This window comes from Mauremys mutica, chromosome 25 (assembly GCF_020497125.1).
Source record: "Mauremys mutica isolate MM-2020 ecotype Southern chromosome 25, ASM2049712v1, whole genome shotgun sequence".
Classification (NCBI taxonomy): domain Eukaryota; kingdom Metazoa; phylum Chordata; order Testudines; family Geoemydidae; genus Mauremys; species Mauremys mutica.
In genome coordinates, this window is record NC_059096.1 from 2,908,852 (window position 1) to 2,927,811 (window position 18,960).

Sequence of the window (18,960 nt, forward strand, 5' to 3'; positions counted from 1 at the left end):
TCACCCAGGGTCACACAATGAGTCTGAAGCAGAGCTGGGAAAAGAACCCAGGAGTCCTGACTCCCAGCCCCCACCCCCACTCAGCCACACAAATCTGATCAAGGCCCCTTGACCCACCCTGATTTCAGCACTGGGGGCTGCTGGAGATCAGAGGGTGCGGCCATTACAGAGGGCTGGGAGGGAGAAGGGGAAGCAGGGGGCTGGGGGACAGGACTGACGGGCACCATGACCAGCTGAGCTGGGGGGGGCATTTTCAGGAGCCCCCCTGCCCCCCCCCAGCTGCTGGAAGGTTTGTGCTTCTGAGGCCAAGCTGGGGGCAGCCCAGGGCCCATCCTCTCCAGTTTCCATCTGCCCAGGGGAGGGTAGAGCCCATCCAGACCCCCCTGGCAGACGGGGCCCTTTCCCTGCCAGGCAGATGCCGCTCACCATAGTGCAATCCTGCCAAAGATCTCAAAGCCTCGCCCCTCCCAATTGTCCCCCATTACACAGCTGGGAAACTGAGGCACAAAGAGGGACAGAGAGTTAACCCCCAGCTCACACAGTAAGTCACTGGCAGAGCCAGGGATTGAACCCAGGAGTCCTGGCTCCCAGCCCCTCCCCGGTCTAAGCGCTAGACCCCACCCCACCCCCAAAACTGGCAGGAGTCCTGATTCCGGCTCCAGTCAAATGAAAGCGACAGCAGAGGATGCTCCTCCCCCGCCCATTACTCAGCCAGGAGGGGGGGCTGTTGAGCTCTGGACACCACCCAGGTCCTATCACTCGGGACTGGGAGGTGAATCCACTGTTCTCACCGGCCCGTGGAGGGGGCTGGAGGGGTCCCCACGCTGAGCGCTAACCCCTAGGCTCCCGGGCCAGCCAGCCCTGCGGCAGGAGAGAGATGGGGCCAGAGCCCTGGGGGGGCGAGAAGGGCTGGCTGGTGCCACTGAACGAGCCGCCCTCCCCGTCCCCCTGCACGCTCTAATTGATGGAAATCCAGGACTCACCCATCTGCATGACCTACATTCGCTCGGCAGCCCGCGGAGCCACGAGATAATTACACGGGGAGCGGGGGGAGGAGAACCCGCAATGTACAGCCAGGGAGCTGGGAGGCCGCACGTCAGGCAGAGCAGCCCCCCGCCAACTGGGGACACCCAGGGGCTCCCCAACAGCACCTACTGCTGCACCCCTCCCCCAGGCCTGGGGACAGATGGGGATCACAGGGCAGAGATGGCAGTAGGGATCCAGGGCCCACCACACCCCCTGCCTCAGGCAGCTGCCCAGCCCAGCCCTGGCACAGAGACCCAACCCCTGGGCGCGCGCACAGCAGCTGGCAATGCCTGGCAAGGTGCCCGCACACAGACCCGCTCAGAGCAGGTGCTGGCGGATCTCCAGCGCTGGCGGGAGGAGGCAGATATTGGTCAGGGCAAGACAATGGCGGCTCGTTTACAGGACGCAACTGGAGTCAGGACTCCTGGGTTCTGTTCCCAGCCCTGCCACTGACTGGCTGCGCGACCTGAGGCAAGTCCATGCCGCTTTGTGCCTCAATTTCCCCATCCACAGCACAAAGCCCAGCAGGGGACAGACTCACCTGCCCTCTCCCAAGGGTTTGGGGGACACACGCACAACGGCAGAGGGCTCCCGGACCCGGCACCAGCTGCCCACCGGGGCCCTGGCATGGGAGAGCCATGGAACCTGGGGGCCTTGCCTGGCCCGGCTCCGCTTCTCCCCTTTGTCAGCCCCACAGAAAGGCTGGGGTGGAGCGGGGATACCTGCCCCATTTCCCTGCCCCAACAGCCACACAACCAGAAAACAGCCGGGTAGCCACCAGCCAGAGCCCAGGGGCCCGACTCCCCGCCACTGGGAACCCAGAGTCTGGGCCATGGGACCCCGAAAACCAGACCAGTCCGTGTCCAACCAGAGCCCTTCAATTTGCCCCATCATCGGAGCCCAGCCTCTGCCATGGGAAACTGCCAGCCCAGAGCCCGACTCCACCAGGCCTGTGGGTGGGCAAGGAACAGAACCGCCCCCCGCCCCCCGCCCCACGCCAGGCCGGCGCGTGCGTCGCCGAGGCAGGAGCGGGGCCGTGCTGGCTCTCACCCCGGGGGCAGCGCACTGCCATGGGCACACGCAGACCCGCAGGTTTGTTCCAGGCTTGAATCTCTTCTGTGACCCCAAAAACCAAGCACCTGCTTTGGCTTTCTGAAGGAATTGCAAACATTGGAGTTTCCCCCCCAGCTCCCACTTCCAGATTTTGCTGGAAATCTCTCTCTGGGCCAACCCTGACATGCAGCCACCTCTGGGGTGGAGCTGGCCGGCGGGTTTTAGCAGCCGCACCAGGGGAAGGGGAGCCGAAGCCCGGCACCGCGGAACTTTGACCCAAGTGTCCCAGGCGCTGGGCTCGGCCGAGAGCAGAAAGCCCGGCTGTACGGGGGGGCCGGGGGGGCAGATCCAGCTGTCAGCCCGCAGCTGTAATGAACATCACGTGGCTGCAGGGCGCTGCCCCCCGCAGCCCCCACGCCAGCCTGGCCCCGGGCGATGGGGAGCGGAGCGGGGGGACCCCCCCCCGCCGGGGCAGCCCGGGTCGGGACGGGGCTGGACTTGGGGAAAGTTCACATCAGCTCCTCCCCGGCTGGGCGCCGCGAGCTCCGCTCTGCCCGTGCGGGTCCCTCCCACTCCCGGCTCCGGGCTGCGTTTCCTCCCCGCCAGGCCGGCGGCTTCCCCAGCCGCTCCCACTTCTCCTTCCCCGCGGCAGCTGGCAGGGGCGGGCGGGGAGTTTGCAAGGGGGGGGGCAGCGCGCACCCCCCCCCCGGGACAAAGTGCAACGGGCAAAGGCACGAGGGGGGGGCCCTCCCCCCGACACAACTTTCTGGGGGGCCCCGCAGCAGCGGCGGGCGGGGGGCTGCAAAGCGGGGAGCAGCTGGGAGAAGTGTCTCGCGCTGGCGGGGGCGGGGGGGCACTTACCTGGCCGGGGGGGGCCGGGCCGGGCCGGGCCGGGGCCGCGCGCTCGGGGAAGCCCGCTCGGAAACCAGCGGCAGGATTCCCCTGCTCCGGGGAGCGAGTGTTTGCACCGTCTGCCGCTGCAACAGCACCGCGCCCGCCACGGGTCCTAGCGCCCGCCCCGCTCCGCTCCGCCACACCTGGGGCCGGGGGGGGGCGGTTCATTGCCCAGCGGGCTCGGGCCACACGGGCTGTGGGGAGCAGCCTGAGCCCCCCCCCCACAGCCCCACCAATGAGGGGGCTCAGCTCACCGGGGGGGGTTCAGATGCGGCCCTGCCCCCCCCACACGCTCAGGTTGGTGTTAAAAAGCCAGACCCCCCCGTTCCCGCCGCCTCCCAGCCCCGGGGAACGGGGCTGTCTCCCCGGGGCCCAGGCTGGAGCGGCAAAGGCGGCGGCGTGAGGATGTTTTTATTGGCTTCCAGACGGATTAACTCAAGATGCGAAAGGAAACAATCTGCAGGGAGTTTCCCTAAAACACTTCGCGCCGGGCGGGCCGGGCCACCCCCCAGGGGACCCTCCGCTGCAAGGCGCTGGGGTGGGAATGGTGGGGTGTGGGGGGAGGGGCTTCCCCAGCCCCCCACTCACCTGCTCTTCCCTTGAGCTCAGCCGCACCACAGGTCACCCCCGCTGCCGTCCTCAAGCACCCAGGCTGCAGCCAGGAGTCAAACCCACCAGCTCCGGCCCTGGAGTGACAGTCAAACCAAAAGGCTCCTAAGCATCCCCTGGTAATGGCAGGGCTCCCTCGGGGGCACCCGGGCCAGGCTGTAACAAAGGCACCGCTGGGGGACCCGGGCGCGCAGAGTGGTCAGGGCAGAGAGGAGAACCAGCCACACTCTCTGGCTCCTTTCTTTGCCCAAAGTGCTCTGCAGATCCTGGTGCTCATGCCCCAGCCGTGCAGAGGTCCAGCCCCCCAGATCGCTCGGGACCTACCTACACACAGGAATTCCTGTGCCCGCTGCTGAGCTGCAGCCTCCTCTGGGGTGGAACACAACCCGTGCTCGACCACCACGCAGGTCTGACTCCAGGGAAGGGGCGGGGGATTCAGGGCGGCAGAGTGTAATGACCCACGTTGGACTGTGCCCCAGAGCCTGGCACTAACACCCTGACTCCTGGGGATCTCCCATGCCACCTGCAGCAGGACAGCTTGAACCTGTTAACGAGGATTCCACCCATGGCCAAAGGGCAGCAGGGAACAAAGGCTCTCCTGGCTGCCTGCAGGGGCTTGGGTTCGAGTCTCACGGGCAGATGGCACTAATGCAGTACAGCCGCTCTGCTGCCTGGCCAGAAGGGGGCTCCCCTCTGCACGCACTGGCACTGCAGTCATGCTGGAGCACCTGCCCCCAGCTCAGGCACGTAGGAAATACAGACTTTACCTCCCAGCGTCAATGCCAAGCGGTGCAGGGCAGCTGTGCGGGTGCCTAATAGGCAGGGATGGGGGGTGGAAGAGGCCCCCTCATTAGAAATCGCTGATGAGGCTGTTGCAGGCTGAGAGATCAAAGCAGGCTCGCGTGATTCAGAACCCAATTAGTGCCTTTAAAATAAAGAGGGAGCTCTATTGCCAGGGCGCAGTCAGCTGTGGTGTGAAGCTAGGCCGAGGGCCCTGCATGTGCACCACGGACTGCAGGGGTCTGTCCTCCACCCCACAGCCACCGGCTGCTGAGAAAAGGGGCCACCAGGCCTGCGCTCCAGGCCAAGGCGGGGAGGGAGGGAGGTGTTGGGACCCTGCCCAGCCACGGCACCAAACTATCTGCTCTTCTTACACAGCCCAGAGCGTCCCTCCTATGCCAGAGCCTCCCACCAGCTGCCCCTCCTCCGCTGGCAAGCAGCAGTACGGGGCCTATGCCACACGGCTGGACAAGTCAGAGTCCGACTGGCAGAGGGCAGCTGCACACTAGCCCTAGCAGGACAATCGGTTCAAACAGACCAGCCCGTTCTGCGCACAAGCCCAGCCAAGCGGCAGAGAGGGGGCAGAGGGGGCCCGTTTGGAGGCATGACTAAGAGGCAAGTTTGAAAGGGGTCTGAGCCCTAGATCATTTCAGCCCCCTCCTCTGCACCTTGCCAGCCCCATAGCTCCCCAGACAAACATGGTCTCTTGCTCCTGAGGGTAGCTTCAAGCCCAGCAAGGTGCCACGCAGCCAGGCCGTTAGAAATCAGCCCATTGCTCGCCAGCTCTGCTCCGGCTCCGTGCGTTACCTGGGGCCAGCCCCTAACGAGCGCCAGGCCTCTAACCTTCACCGGGGAGAGAGCGCCAAGAGGAGCTGTGTTTTCTCTAGTGTAGGTGGGATACCCGCTCACAGGCGCACCTGGCTCTCCTCTTGACGTGCTCGGCTCAAGCCCCGTTTCCATTTAATAGCAGCGAAGCCCTCGCTCAAGGGGACTGAAGTCTGCACTTAGAAAGAGCCAGGTCTCGCTGGGCTTTAATTTCTATGCAGAGGATTTGACTCAGGGGCCATCCCCCCCCCCCCCCCCGAGCACAGCACAGACACACCCCCCCCCCTTTGCAGCCTGGAGTGAGCGATCAGCGGCAGGAAGGTGCTGTTGCAGGTCTCATTCTCAAGGCCCTGCAGGTGCCATTCCCATGAGGGGAGAGCAAGCTGGAGGCTGCTCTACCCTGGGTAGCAACCACCCACGCCAGGCGAGGATCCAGAGGGATTCTGAGGTGCCACTGGGAGGCTGCAGCAGGGGTGGTTAAAAGAAATCAGCTCTCAGCTGCTGCACGGCCAGCTGGTGCGGGGAGCTGCCGAGGGCAAGCAGCCCACAAGGCCGTAGCTGCTGTGGTGGCTCTGGCTGACCCCATCTCGCTGCCAGCATCTTTGCAAATTTGCTAATAGTTTGGCCCGCCTGGCCCTGGACCCAGCACGGACAGTAGCTGGAGGAACAACTGTCTCACTCGAGATCTCCGCAGCCAATAAAATGCAATTTAAATCAAGGCTCCCATCTGTTCTCAATCCTGTGCCGAGCCTGCTTCTTATTAGACCACAGCGCATCTTCACCAGCAGCACTTTAACTCTTCGCCCACTGGGGGACTGTTAGCCGGGGACAGACCCCCGCTGCAGTAGCTGTCCACACCCCCCTTCCCCTTATGCCTTCATAGCGGGAGCAGGGAGTACAGCAGAGCCAGTGAGCGGGGCTCCGGCATTCACTGTGCAGCTGGTCAGCCTGCTGCAGGCCCCACCCCCCGCCCCCTATTCACCGGCTATGGGTACGGCGCAGGCTCATGGACTAGCCTAGGTGAACACCACAGAACCGCCTTGTAGCACAGAGCCTAGATGGGTTCCAGGCGCAGGAACCGCACATCCCACTCCATTTAAACAGGGGGCACTAGTGCCCACACGCTGCACTGGCCCTGCATGGTGGCAGCTTACCCCTCCCTGCAACGTGTGGGGAGAACCAGAGCACCCCGGGGGGAAGCAGAGGGGTTCCAGACAAGTTACCATCAGCCTCACGCCCCCGCTGAACCCTTTCGAGGACGGCCCCAGGAGAAGGGGGAGGCACTGGATTATTTTTAACCTAAGCTGCAGAAAGTGTAATTGCGTCTTCTCAGCACTGGAGGATGGTTTCAAAGTGCCCGTCGAGCTGGTCAGAGAGACTGCCACACACCAGTGAGAGACCGGGGCCTTATGGTTCCCAGCCCGGAAATACCGCTGGGCCTGTCTCGCCGTGGAGTGATGTCCTTGCACCTGCCTTTCAGAACACACCTGCTACAGGAGTGAGCCCACCCACGGGCAGCGCTAACCTGGGAGATGTGGGGGACAGAGGTTAGGGAGGGACATGACAGGTGCCCAACGCTCACTGCGTTGGCCCACACGTTAGTCTGGTCTACGCTCTCCCAAGAGGCTCATTACAGACAGACGACACTTTGATCAGACAGCGAGTCATTTTCAGCCCAGCAAGGTTACTTTTTAATTTAAAAATAGATAGGAGAAGGGGTTGCCCAGATTCCCCACACATGCAATGCAGCTTCCTCAAACTTCACAGACTTGTTCCAGGCGACAGAAGCACGACTCACTGTGCTACAAGAATGCCCCCTGCTGGAGAAAGCTGGCTCCAAGGGCGAATACATCACAATGTATGAAATGGGTCACTCCTTAGGGACGGGGGGGGGGAAGAGAGTAGAATCAAATTAAAACCCAATGCTGAGCTTAGGAACCGCCGACGTGCAGAGCAGGGTGCAGGCTGGGTGGGGTCATAGGCCAGATGTTCCGTTCGGTTCTAGCGCACGGGAAAGGGGAGAAGAAACAGGGTCTTTTGGAAGAGGCCTAACGTGACTCTTCCTAATGTCACAAACAAGTTGGAATAAATGTATCCCCAGCTCGAGCAGTGAGATACACACGGCCCTCAGGGCTTCAGCCTAAGCCCCGATCGAGCCCCCGAGACATTACGCCTCACTAAGAGCGACATCTGCTACGCGGAAATAACTAGACTTCAAAGGAGCCTGGGTTGGGAGCGCAGCGCCTGCCATCTCATTTCCTCCTGCAGCCTCTCGCGCTGCTAATGGTTTCGCTTCTCCAAACAGACTCTTGCTGCCTGAGCACCATCCCTTTGATCTCCAGCTGTTCTAAGAAGGCAACATGATGGCGTACGTGCAGGTTGTGGGGAAAGGATGTCAGGACGGCCAGCAAACATCCTGGAGCCAAGAGGGAAAGGGAGCCCTGCAAGAGGCAAACCGTTCGAAATCCACCACAAGGAGGGTCACTTTGGCTTTGTCTCAGACTCAGGCCATTGTCCACCTCAGCCGGCGGCGGATTTAAAAACAAGGATACAGTTAAAAACAAACGAGGCAGCTTTATAACGAGATGTCGTGAGACGAAGGCAGATCAAATTCATCCCTTTAAACGCTCCACTGCCATGGCTCAGCGTGACCTTCAGCGAAGGTTGTTACCGCGGACAACGGAGCCCATGCAGTTATGTGTCAGAGAGCCACAGCCCTTTGAAAAGAGGCAGCAAGGTAGAGGAGCCTAGAGCTGCCCCCCCGCCAAGATGGTTCCAACCAAGACGCCGTCCTTGAGGGCATGTTCCACGTCCCTCTCCTCTATCTTCAGGGAAACCTGAAGGAGAGACAAGGCTCCTTACTACACAGACCTGCCCAGCATCCGTGGTAGCCAATGAGCCCGGCCCAGGGTACTCAAACTCTTGCCTGATCTTACAGGGTCCATAGTAGCAGCAGCACCGACAGGAACTGCCCCGTGCAGCGGACCAACAATAGCCTGCAATCCTGCGGCTCACACTGGCCCACCTAGTCCACCACCAGAGCAAAGCACTGGTGCCTTCTGTCTGCAGCCTGCCTCCGAGAGCGGCCGGCGCCAGATCCTCCAACAGTTAAAATGTCCCCACAACAGAGTCACTGGTCTGGGAGCCCTCCTAGGCCTGGAGCCTGACTGTCAGGTCAGGGCAGCTCTCCCCTGCTATCCACGCCCTCTTCAGGGTTCTCCTCCACCCTGCTGGCTCCCCAGCTAACCCTGCTCTCCTCTCCTTGCCCACCAGGCCTGTGTGTCGCAGCCACCCCCACTTCTGCAGCAGCTCCCTCTGGAGCCTGTCCCTGGGGAGAAAGCAGCATGGTTGGGGGGGTACCTTTGTGAGCCTGGCTTCCTTGGCTTTCTTCAGAGCCAGGATGCCCCTGGATTCCAAGAGGGTGGCGAGGGAGAGGCATTCGGACTGGGCTACGGCTGCCATCTGCTGCCGCCGGCAGACTCTGCTGTAGGCTTCATGCAGCTGGGAGAGGAGGGAGGGAGCGGTCATTACCCACAGCCACTGAACGCAGGTGATGCCAGCCTCCATCCCCCTCCCCGTTCCCGGGCTGACCATCTCCAGGTGTGCGGCTAGACCCAATCCCCCCCCCAGAGTGTGTCGACATCGCTCTGAGCACCTGCCTGGGGAGTTGCTAGAGATCAAACAAGACTGGTCCACATCACATCCCCGGTGTGACTGTCCTTGCCAGGGATTCGCGCTGTTGGAGCCCGAGGCAAAGAGCTCAGCTTCTGCTGCAGGCTCGTCTAGCCAAACTACCCAACAGCCTGACTCACCTTCCCCAGCGTCACCTCCTTGGCTTTCAGCTGCCTGGCTAGGAGCAGCAGGGAGCAGACCAGGATCTTCTGCTGCAGGGGGAAGGAGTCACTGGCTCCATCGCTTCCCAGGGCCATCCTGTCACCATACACATCCGAGATCACCCGGGATATGTGCGGGAGCCCAACTCTCCTAGGAACTGGGGAGACTGAGGCGGAGGTAGTGGGCGATTTACCTGTAGGCCGGACAATGCTGAGTCAGAGGAGTTGGGGTTTGATCAATATAGAAGCAACACAACACTGGGACAGGAAACAGGGCAGGGCAGAATACGCCGTGTACTGGCTACGGGCTAAAGGCAACCCAGTGAAGTCTGAGTTGTCAGAAGCCATGGGTCTGAGTGGGATGTAACTATCCCTTCCTCCCCCATCGCACTGGAAACCCAAATCCTGCAGCCCTGGGCCAGCGCGTGGGAACCAGGAAGTGAAACTGATCCATCTAGTTTCGCTGTTAGGACAAGGCAGGGCAAAATGCCAGTGGCATAAAATGGTGCAAAGAAAAGCAGATTTTTAAAGCAAACTTCATCTTACTATAGTGTGAAGCACCAGCAGAGGGAGAGAGAACCATAGTCTATAGATATGGTCGCAAAATTGATGAGGACCCAAGAGCAGGGGATGTTTTAGCCACCCCTAAGAACAGCACATCCTGCATACGGCAGCCAAAAATCCAAGGGGAAGGGCTGAAGTCCTCTGGAACACGGGCTGAGACATGGCGGTGCCAGCATCCCCCGCGCACGGCTTGCACTTGGAACGGTTCCACTGCCACTATCCCAAGCTGAACTCCCACCCACTCTAGCCCCCCCCCCCCCCTTTTGCGAGCTGCTATTTCACACCTACACTGAAGTGCTTTCATTCTAGTTGCAGCCAGCCCCAGAGACGAGCAGGTGTGACCTTCACATCCAGGGCTCTTGCTTCCAGAGAGCTGGAAGGAAAGCGCCTTGCGTGCCAGGCGTTTGTGCAATCTCTTGGGGACCTCCATTCCAGTAATGCGCAAAACACGCCATTGGCAAGGAAGGCTACAATTAAGGTCGAGGAGACTGACAGAAAAATAAAAGCCGAGAGTGCAGAGCTTCCTGACTCAGGCTGGCGGCAGCTACTTACAGCCAGGCAGAGCTTTGAAGACAGTCTGGCTTCTCACGTCCAACTCCACCATCTCAATGGCGCGCCTAGGACACACATTTATGCAAGTTACTTTGGACTGAGCTTTTGGGCCTTGTCAAAACCTAAAAGGCCCAGCCCTGAAGGCAGCACCCTTGCCCCTCTGCACTGAAACAGAGCAGCTTGGAACATGAAGGGTTCGCATGCACTCCGGTCAAGTCCTTATCCCCCAGCACTTCCCACACCTGGACCCCCCTGACTGCCCCACTGAAGAATGGCCCCCTAACAACGACAGGGCATCATCCATTTGTCTCCAAGCAGGGATGCTCGCTGCTAGCTGCAGCCTGGGTCATGCCTCTCCTTCAGCTGTGATCACTTGAAGCACCAACTCTCCCCCGGCCAGGAGGCTGGACCCACCCTCCCAAGCATTCCCAGGCAGGCACTATCACAGCCAGCAAGTAATAAGCCCTGCACCCAGGGAGAGGAGCTAAACCAGCATGAACACAGAAGTTGTGGGATGCAAACAGCAGCGCACAGCCCATTAACAGGAGCTCATTTTCATCTCTAAACATGGCCCTAATGAGACAAAATCCTCTAGTTGCTGCAGGGTCACTGATGGATGGAGGCTGGGAGATGAGGCGCCCAGGAAATCATTCGATTTTAAGAAGTGGGCCACACAACAGGAAGCCAGAGAACTACTGCGTGCCTGGCAAGATGATGCAGCGTTTGGGTGGCCAGCATAGCAGGGGAAGGTTCAGATCTGGGCGGGGGGAGCAACCTGACTTTGACAGCATCATGAGATGTTTCTAGTGTAAGTTTTTCCTAGTCCCTCCCAGCCTAAAGTCTGGGTCCAAACTGGTGGCCAATGTCCCTCCAATACAGCTGTTCTCCTACTGGGCCAGCCCTGCTTCTGCCATGCTCCCAGCTCAGGATGGCAACTGTCCTTGAGCCAGTGCGGAAGCCCCAGGCCCAGGCTTACCTGCCCCCCCCTTTCTGGAAGAGATGTGCCCCAGCAAAGGAAGGGTCCCCGGTGCGGTAGAAAAGTCCTGCCTATAATGGAACTGGAGGAGGAAAACAGCCCCAGAAAGGAAGAACTGGGAGGGGGAAAAAATTCTGAAGGAAAAACTGGTTCAGCTTCATAAAGAAACCTGCTTGAGAGCTGCTAATGGGGCCTTCTGCAATACAAATGTAATTAACCAATCTCTAGTCACAGCGGGAAGGGCTGGCAGCAGCGCCTTGTCTCACCCTCCATAGGTAATGGACTGCGAACATCTCAGACATTAACATGGTCAGGAGGCAGCGCTCCCGCAGTGATGCAAGCCCTCCTTTCAACGCCAGGGAAGCGGCAGCATAATGGAGCCTTAAGTCACGCTCGCTCAAATGCCATTGGGTAAGGAGCCTCCTTCGGAGGCGGCAGGGCAAGGCAGCGGCGTTTACCTGCATACGTCCAGCGCCTTGCGAGCATCTCCTGAAACTGCAGAGACTTTCCGGGCGCAGAACTGGATGGCAGCGCTGTCCAAGACCTCATCGCCAGACACCTGCCGAGAAAATGGAGCACAGGGCAGTTACGGAGAGGTCTCCGCTGCAGAAGCCGCAGCGGGTCCAATACCGTTCAGACAGAAAACAGCCCATTTGGCTGGATGCATGTGGATTGTGTCACGCACAGCACTGCACCTGGGATGTTCTCCCACCTGTGTTGGGAAGACAGAGTGCGTAGCACACTGCAGCCTGGCTAAGATCTCACCTCCAGCCCCCAGAGTCTGAGAGGATCCAGGGATGCCACTGAGAATGGGCTGTCCCCGCCAAGGCAGTGGGGTCACCAAAACAGGGCAGGAGCCGGTGCCTGGATTAGGCTTGAGCCTATGCCATTGACTGACCTGCTTGTGGAAAGTCACCAGCTGTCCCTTCTGCCACCAGCTCAGTGGGAAGTGGCAGGGTTGGCGACAGAGCAGAGCAGTCTCCCACAGAAGCCAGCATTGCAGAAGAGTGCCATGCTGCAGTTAATAAGCAATGTCAGCCAGCTACAACTTCAAAGTTTCTTCAAGACAGCACCAGAAAGATGCTCTCACGGTTCCAGATCTGTGTGGACTCGTTCACAGAGACCTGTGTCAATGCAGGAGTCTAAGCGTCTCTCCCAAGAAGGGGATGAGCCCATGTGGACTGGGTCCCTGGGTTCTTACCTGTCTCAGCCGTTCCTGCAGGATGGAGGCAATCTGCTCCTTTGTGTAAGGTGGGAAGTTTAGCAGCTGGGGTTTGCACTTGGGCCTGGCCTGTAGCCTGGCCAGGATCCGGTCCGTGAGGTCCAGGGCGTTGGCCACTCCTGCGAAGCACATTGAGGCTATTGAGAATGGCAGCCTGGGCTACCAGGGAGTGGGGAGATCTTCCAGGGTCCGAGAATCATGTGCAAGGCTCTGCATTGATCATGCAATCCTGGGGCTGGGCAAGGACAGTTTTTAACGCACCCATCAGGTGATAGGTTTGCTACAGTAACTAGACTGATTTCTGTTGCCAGAAGCCAGCTTCATAATCTTCCCCGGCTTTCTCCAAGAGGAAAATGCCAGGGCACCTCCTGCAGGAGGATGGACATGTGCCATCCCCTCAGGGCACTCCCACACAGCTTCTGCAGCCACAGGGCATTTCAACGGCAGCACCAGGCCAAAGCACGGTCACGTCACAACTGACACACTTACCGATGAGGACAAGCCTGGAGCCAATGAGCCAGGGCCACTCGAACACTGTGTAGAGCACGTCCTGGCCTTTGCTGTCCAGCTGGTCCATCTCATCCAGCACCAGCACGCTATGCAGAGGCAGGAAAGAAAGCCCAGCTCAGCACCGAGGCTTTGCATGGAGACTAACCAGCCCCTGCTAAGGAATGGCCAGGCACCCCCCCCGCTGTCCCTTCCCTGACACAGCCTGTGCTTAGTAACAAAATAAGGGCCTGGTTTTTCCAAGATGCCAAGCACCCGCATCCCACCCTGACTTCCATTGCCGCTGGCGGTGCGCCGCACCTCTGGAAAACAAGCCCTCAGCACCTGGGTGTGGAGAGGCACCGACCAGCTGCAGTGACTAGCGGACTCGTGGCTGGGAACCCAGCTATCACGCAGGCCCAGCCTCTGGCCTGGGAGCAGTGAGCGGCTCACACCACTTTGGGAGAGTTTCAGAGCACTGTACTCACATCATGGGCGTCCCCTCTGCTGTCAGCTGCTTCTCCAGCTTCCTCACCAGGTCTCTCCCAGGTACCTTGGGCGCCCCCTGCTGGCCCATCTGCTCAGCTATGGCTGGGAACACGGCCTGGGAGCTGCGGAGGGACATGCAGTTCAGGACAATGGTTCTGCTGCCCAGGAGCTCATTCTGCCACAGGGAGAAAGGGGAGAATTAGAGAGCCAGCAAGCCACAGCTCAGATCCCTTCCCACTCACCCTCCAGCACCAGGGAAAGGCTCGGGCGAGCCAAGCAGATCAACGCACCAGAGCAAAGGACAAGGCAGCTCAGCTGACCCAGGCTTTGGAAGTCTGGCCAGAGCAGAGACCGGCTAGCAGCCATCTCCCTTGCCCAGTGCACCAGTCCCCCAGCACAATCACAGCAAATTCATGCCTCCCACCCTCACTTTCAAGGTGTCTCCATCTCTCTCTCCCTTATGTCCCTCGGCCTCAGGCCTGGTCTACACCTAAAACTCAGACTCTGCACATACTAGAACTTCAGTTCTATTGCTCGGGGATGTGACTAAGCCACCCCCTGAGCAATGTAAGTCACACAGACCTAAGCACCGGTGCAGACAGCGTTGTGTCGACGGAAGAGACGCTCCTGCCAACAGCTACCACTGCTCACGAGGGCTGGAGTAATTAAGTTGTCAGGAGAGCTCTCCCCCATCAGCTTAGAGCATCTGCACTAGCAGCGCTGCAGCTGCGCGGCTTTCAGCTCCGCAGGATAGCCATCGCCTTAGATCGAGCTGGCTACATCACTCGGGGATGAATTTTTCATCCCCAAGAGACAAAGCTCCCGTGTACACAGTACTAGGGCAGGGGAAGAATTCTTCCCCCAACCGAGCTACCGCGTCTCGGAGACATGGATTAACTAAAGCGATGGAAGAGTCTATGCTACAGTGGTGCAGCTGAAGTGTATCTAGTGCAGACTTACTCTGAGTTCCTCTCCCCTACTCTGATTCTCATGGCATCCTCCTCTCTTCTTAAGGAAACGCCCTCCACCATCTCCTCCTCAAACCCCCCTCTGCCCCAAGCACATGCTCCATCTCGTTATCCCGCCTCCACACACACTGCATTTACCTGCCTGAACCAGACTACGCTCCACAGGACAGGGACCAGAGTAAGCGTTCATAGATGCTCTGCACCAAACTGCAGCAATCAGAGGTGCTAATGCTGACGGGGGACGGCAGATTAAACCAAACATGAAGCATTAAGGCCAAAGTGTTTGAGCTGTGGTGAGCCAGAGCAGCAGCCTTGAGGGGCCTCAGAAGCAAAGTCACCCCACTGTTTGCTCCCTTCCCTGTATGCTCCAAACCACCTGTGTGATTTGCCTCCAGCTTCCCAGGAAAATCCATCCCACGTAAGATCACCCAAGAAAGATTTCAGGGGAACCAGGTTTTGTTTGTCAAAGGTAGGGGGTACACGGGGCTTATAGCAGGTAGGTGTAGCTACAGCAGAGACGCTGACACCCATAACAGAGCATTTGAGACAGGTGTCTGAACCTCCAGCCACAGCCATACCTGGAAGTCCTGCAGGATTCTGCTCAGACAGGCAGTTTTCCCAGTGCCAGGAGCACCGGAGATGTAAAGACTGCCAGGTTTCTCCCCACAGACATGCTCTTTCAGGAACCGCCTGATGGCATCAGTCTCCTTCTCCCTGGCAAGGAGCCGGTCAGGGACAGCTGTGTGCAGAACGCTCTTCGCATGCTGATAACAAGTGCCTATGCCAGATAGAGACACACATCAGAGAAAGATGCGGAAGTACCCTGGGGCCTGTTCTCCACCAGACACTGCATCAACACCTACCTTCCTGCTTGAACAGCTGGATGCACACAGGTTCCTTGTTGAGACGAGCACGCTCACAGCTTCTTGGGGTCTCCTGACGCTTGAGGAGCGGGGACGGCACCAAGTTGGTCCTCTTGCCAGGAGACGCCACTGTTGGCTGCTCGCTGAAGAACAAGCGTCGCCCCTTGCGAGAAGCAGATGGGAGCTCATTCTCCTTCTTGCTCTGCTTCGTTGGGGAGCAGGACAATGACTGGGGGACGTTGCACAGGTTGTCATCACCTGCGGGAGGGAGAAGCGCCAAGTTCAATAAGTAGCAGTGGCCAATGGAGAGGTAAACGGCTGGAGGAAGATGTGGCATCTGGATGCCTTCACTAGGGACCAGCTTACATTGCAGGGTCAGGGCATGCTCTGAAAGCCAGGCTGGGATGTCAACCCCACAAGAAATTTAGACTGGCCCCCAGGGGTCGTAACTACAATTAATGGGCCAAGGGGAAATTAGCCCCAATATTAGCAAAAGCTCCCTGAGACGGAGCTACCCAGCTGTGGGCCAGCCTCCCAGGGAGCAGTTTCATCTGTCACTTGGGATCCTCCATACTAGGCTGGGTAAGACAATGAAACAATCCTACATTGGCCCCAGGGAGGGGGAACGTCCCTTAGTCTACAGAGCCCAGGAGAAGCCTGCTGGCTCTAACACAGGGGTTAACTTTTCCAGTGCAATCCCTGGGCAGTGGTTTCCATCGCGGACCACGTACCATTTCTGACCTCAGCAGACTTAATGGGAGGCTGGCACAGATCAAAAGTGCAACAGCATTTACGTGGTGACTGAGCTTTCAGTCGCCTTGGCTTGTTCAGTGTCTTGTCATGTTCACCATCACTTAGTGGGAACAATTTGCTCCCCTTTAGGAACAGCACCATTCCTGCCTTGTTTCCTTCCTTCCCCATCTCTCTCTCCCCCTTCTCCCATCTCTTTGCCCTGCAGCAACTCCTAGGTCCCACTAGGGTTGCCAACTTTCTACTTGCACAAAACTGAAAATTCTTGCCCCACCCTCTGCCCCTTCTCCGAGGCCCTGCCCCCACTCATTCCATCCCCCACCTCCTCTGTCTGCTCATTTTCACCAGGCTGGCTCAGGGGGTTGGGGTTCAGGAGGGGGTGCGAGCTCTGGTGTGGGGCTGGGGATGAGGGATTTGGGGTGCAGGAGTGGGCTCCAAGCTGGGGCTGAGGGGTTTGGAGTGTGGGAGGGGGCTTCAGGCTGAGGCAGTGGGTTGAGATACGGGAGGGGGTGAGGGCTCTGACTGGGGGGTGCAGCCAGGGATGAGGGGTTTGGTGTGCAGGAAGGGGTTCCAACTTGGGGGTGGCACCGAGGGGTTCAGAGTATGGGAGGGGGCTGAGGCAGGGGGTTGGGGTGTGGGAGGAGGTACATGCTCTGGGCTGGGGTGCAGGTTCCAGGGTGAGGCCAGAAATGAGGGGTTCAGGGTGCGGGAGGGGGCTCCAGGCTGGGGGTGCAGGAGGGGGCTCTGGGCTAGGGAAGGGGATTGGGGTGCAGGGGGTGGGGAGGAGGGTTCTCTGGGCTGGGCCCAAGGGGTTCAGAGAGCAGGAAGGGGATCAGGGATGGGACAGGGGGTTGGGGTGCAGGAGGGGGTCAGGGTGCAGGCTCCAGGAAGTGCTTACCTCAAGCAGCTCCCGAAAGCAGCAGCATGTCCCCTCTCCAGTTTCTAGGTGGAGGGGCAGCCAATGGGCACTGCAGAGCTGTTGCTTGGGACAGGGGTGGCAAGCAGAGCCCCCGGGCTGTCCCTACAGGTAGGAGCAGGAGGACATGCCACTGCTGCCTTGTCCCACTGCGCCGTTGATTCGACTTTTAACAGCCTCATGCCTGGCAATCCTAGGTCCCACCTCCACACCCCTAGGGTCCACTCCCACTTCCCTGTTCCACCCACTAAAATAATCTTAGGGTCCTAGAGTGAATATTTCAGTGATGAGTGGAGTTGGGAATGGACACCTCTCCGAACCCTTGGTCCAGGCTGTCTAGAGACCCGAGTCAGTACTGCCTTCGTTACACTCCGTTCACAATTGACAGGCTCTTAGGGATTGGGGGCGGGGGGGATTGGAAATAAAAGTGTTACCGATATAACTATGCCAGTTTGGAGTGTGACATTTCACTGACATAGTTATACAGGTTTAAGCTCCTGTGTGGATGCAGTTGCACCAGTGTAGAGGTACTTTATATCTGCATCTACATTAGGAGGGTTGCACCACTCTAACTATACTGGCATAGCTAAAGGGGCAACATTTTCTAGCGCTGACAAGCCCTTGGATGCTGGATATGAGGAGATGCAACATATCTATCTAGGGTGACCAGATAGCCAGTGTAAAAAATTGGGACGGGGGTGGGGAGGGGGGTAATAGGAGCCTATATAAGAAAAAGCCTCCAAAATCAGGACTGTCCCTATAAAATCGGGACATCTGGTCACCCTATATCTATCCCAAGAGAACTGGCCTTGGCCCATGGCCTGGGCGTTTGCCACCCCACCCAGAGGACTGTGAGGGCGACTAACCAGGTAGTTGTTTGCTACCCAAGAAACAAGGCCCAATTCTCAGGCGTTTAGCAATCACGGTGCCTCCTTTTGTCGGGTGGAAAGGAAAAGAAAGGGCTGCTGCCTGTGGGGTGTAGGGAACAGTCTGGTAACACCCTGGGAACAGTGAGCTCCAAGCGTGGGGCTGGGAGCCAGGAACCCTGAACACTCGTTTGGGTTCTGGCCCTGCAAGAGGTGGGGGGCAGGGTAAGTCTCCTGGCAGCACCTCACCTAGGCGTTTGCGGGGGCTCAGCGGCAGGACCTTCTCCCGGGGAGAGCGCGGCAGGAGGGTCACCCTGGTGGGGTTCAATGTGGCATCTTTGCAACCTGCCGTAGGCGCGCCGGGCGTCCTGGCCTGTTTCCTCCGGGGGAAGTCGATAGCGGCCTGGGTCTGGGACCTGGTGCTGGGCATGGCAGCCACACGGATACCTGGGGGGCAGGGGAACCGCTGGCTTCAGAGTCACCCCCTCCCCAGAAGGGCACCGGCCCCTCACAATGCTGGGCGGGGAAGGGGGGAGGCTCGGCAGCTAGGTGGGAAACACCCCTCCCGGCCGACCCCCTGCACAGGAGCCAGGGGACTCAGCCGAGAACCCCCTCCCCGTGAATACTTCCCCCTCGGCCCCCCCACCAGGCACCGCACCCCCATCCCTCAGCCCCCCCCACATCCCTCAGCCCCCCCCACCAGGCACCGCGCCCCCCCCCACATCCCTCAGCCCCCCCCACCAGGCACCGCGCCCCCCCCACATCCCTCAGCCCCCCCCACCAGGCACCGCGCCCCCCCCCACATCCCTCAGCCCCCCCCCCATCCCTCAGCCCCCCCACCAGGCACCGCGCCCCCCCATCCCTCAGCCCCCCCCCACCGGGCACCGCGCCCCCCCCCACATCCCTCAGCCCCCCCCCACCGGGCACCGCGCCCCCCCCCACATCCCTCAGCCCCCCCCCACCGGGCACCGCGCCCCCCCCACATCCCTCAGCCCCCCCCACCAGGCACCGCGCCCCCCCCACATCCCTCAGCCCCCCCCACCGGGCACCGCGCCCCCCCCACATCCCTCAGCCCCCCCCACCGGGCACCGCGCCCCCCCCCCACATCCCTCAGCCCCCCCCATCCGGCACCGCGCCCCCCCCTCAACCCCCCCCACACCGGACCCCTCCTCCTGAGCCCCGGCCCCGGCCCCTCTCACCGCGGCTCCCGTTCCGGCCCCTCCGCGCTCTCGGTGTCTCGCTCACTTCGCGCCACCAGCCCGAACCAGCCCCGCCCACGCGCCCCATA

At 60.0% G+C, this 18,960-nt stretch overlaps 2 protein-coding genes across 2 annotated transcripts in view; both read right to left on the minus strand.

Annotated features, from left to right (window-relative positions):
• The window catches only part of RARA (retinoic acid receptor alpha), a 62,975-nt gene extending 59,932 nt beyond the window's left edge, over positions 1-3,043 (minus strand). Inside the window, exon 1 of the mRNA XM_044999564.1 lies at positions 2,941-3,043. The gene's annotated coding sequence lies outside the window, so the exon portion shown is untranslated. The remainder of the gene's footprint in view (positions 1-2,940) is intronic.
• A 3,470-nt stretch (positions 3,044-6,513) lies between these two features.
• Positions 6,514-18,960, minus strand: CDC6 (cell division cycle 6). The gene is made up of 12 exons (XM_044999142.1): positions 18,872-18,960; positions 17,922-18,119; positions 15,141-15,398; positions 14,856-15,055; positions 13,309-13,484; positions 12,824-12,930; positions 12,314-12,453; positions 11,571-11,671; positions 10,137-10,201; positions 9,000-9,214; positions 8,548-8,688; positions 6,514-8,024 (listed from the first exon to the last, which is right to left on the minus strand). Exons 1-12 carry the CDS (start codon positions 18,957-18,959, stop codon positions 7,935-7,937), a joined length of 1,779 nt encoding a protein of 592 aa, XP_044855077.1. The 5' UTR covers position 18,960; the 3' UTR covers positions 6,514-7,934.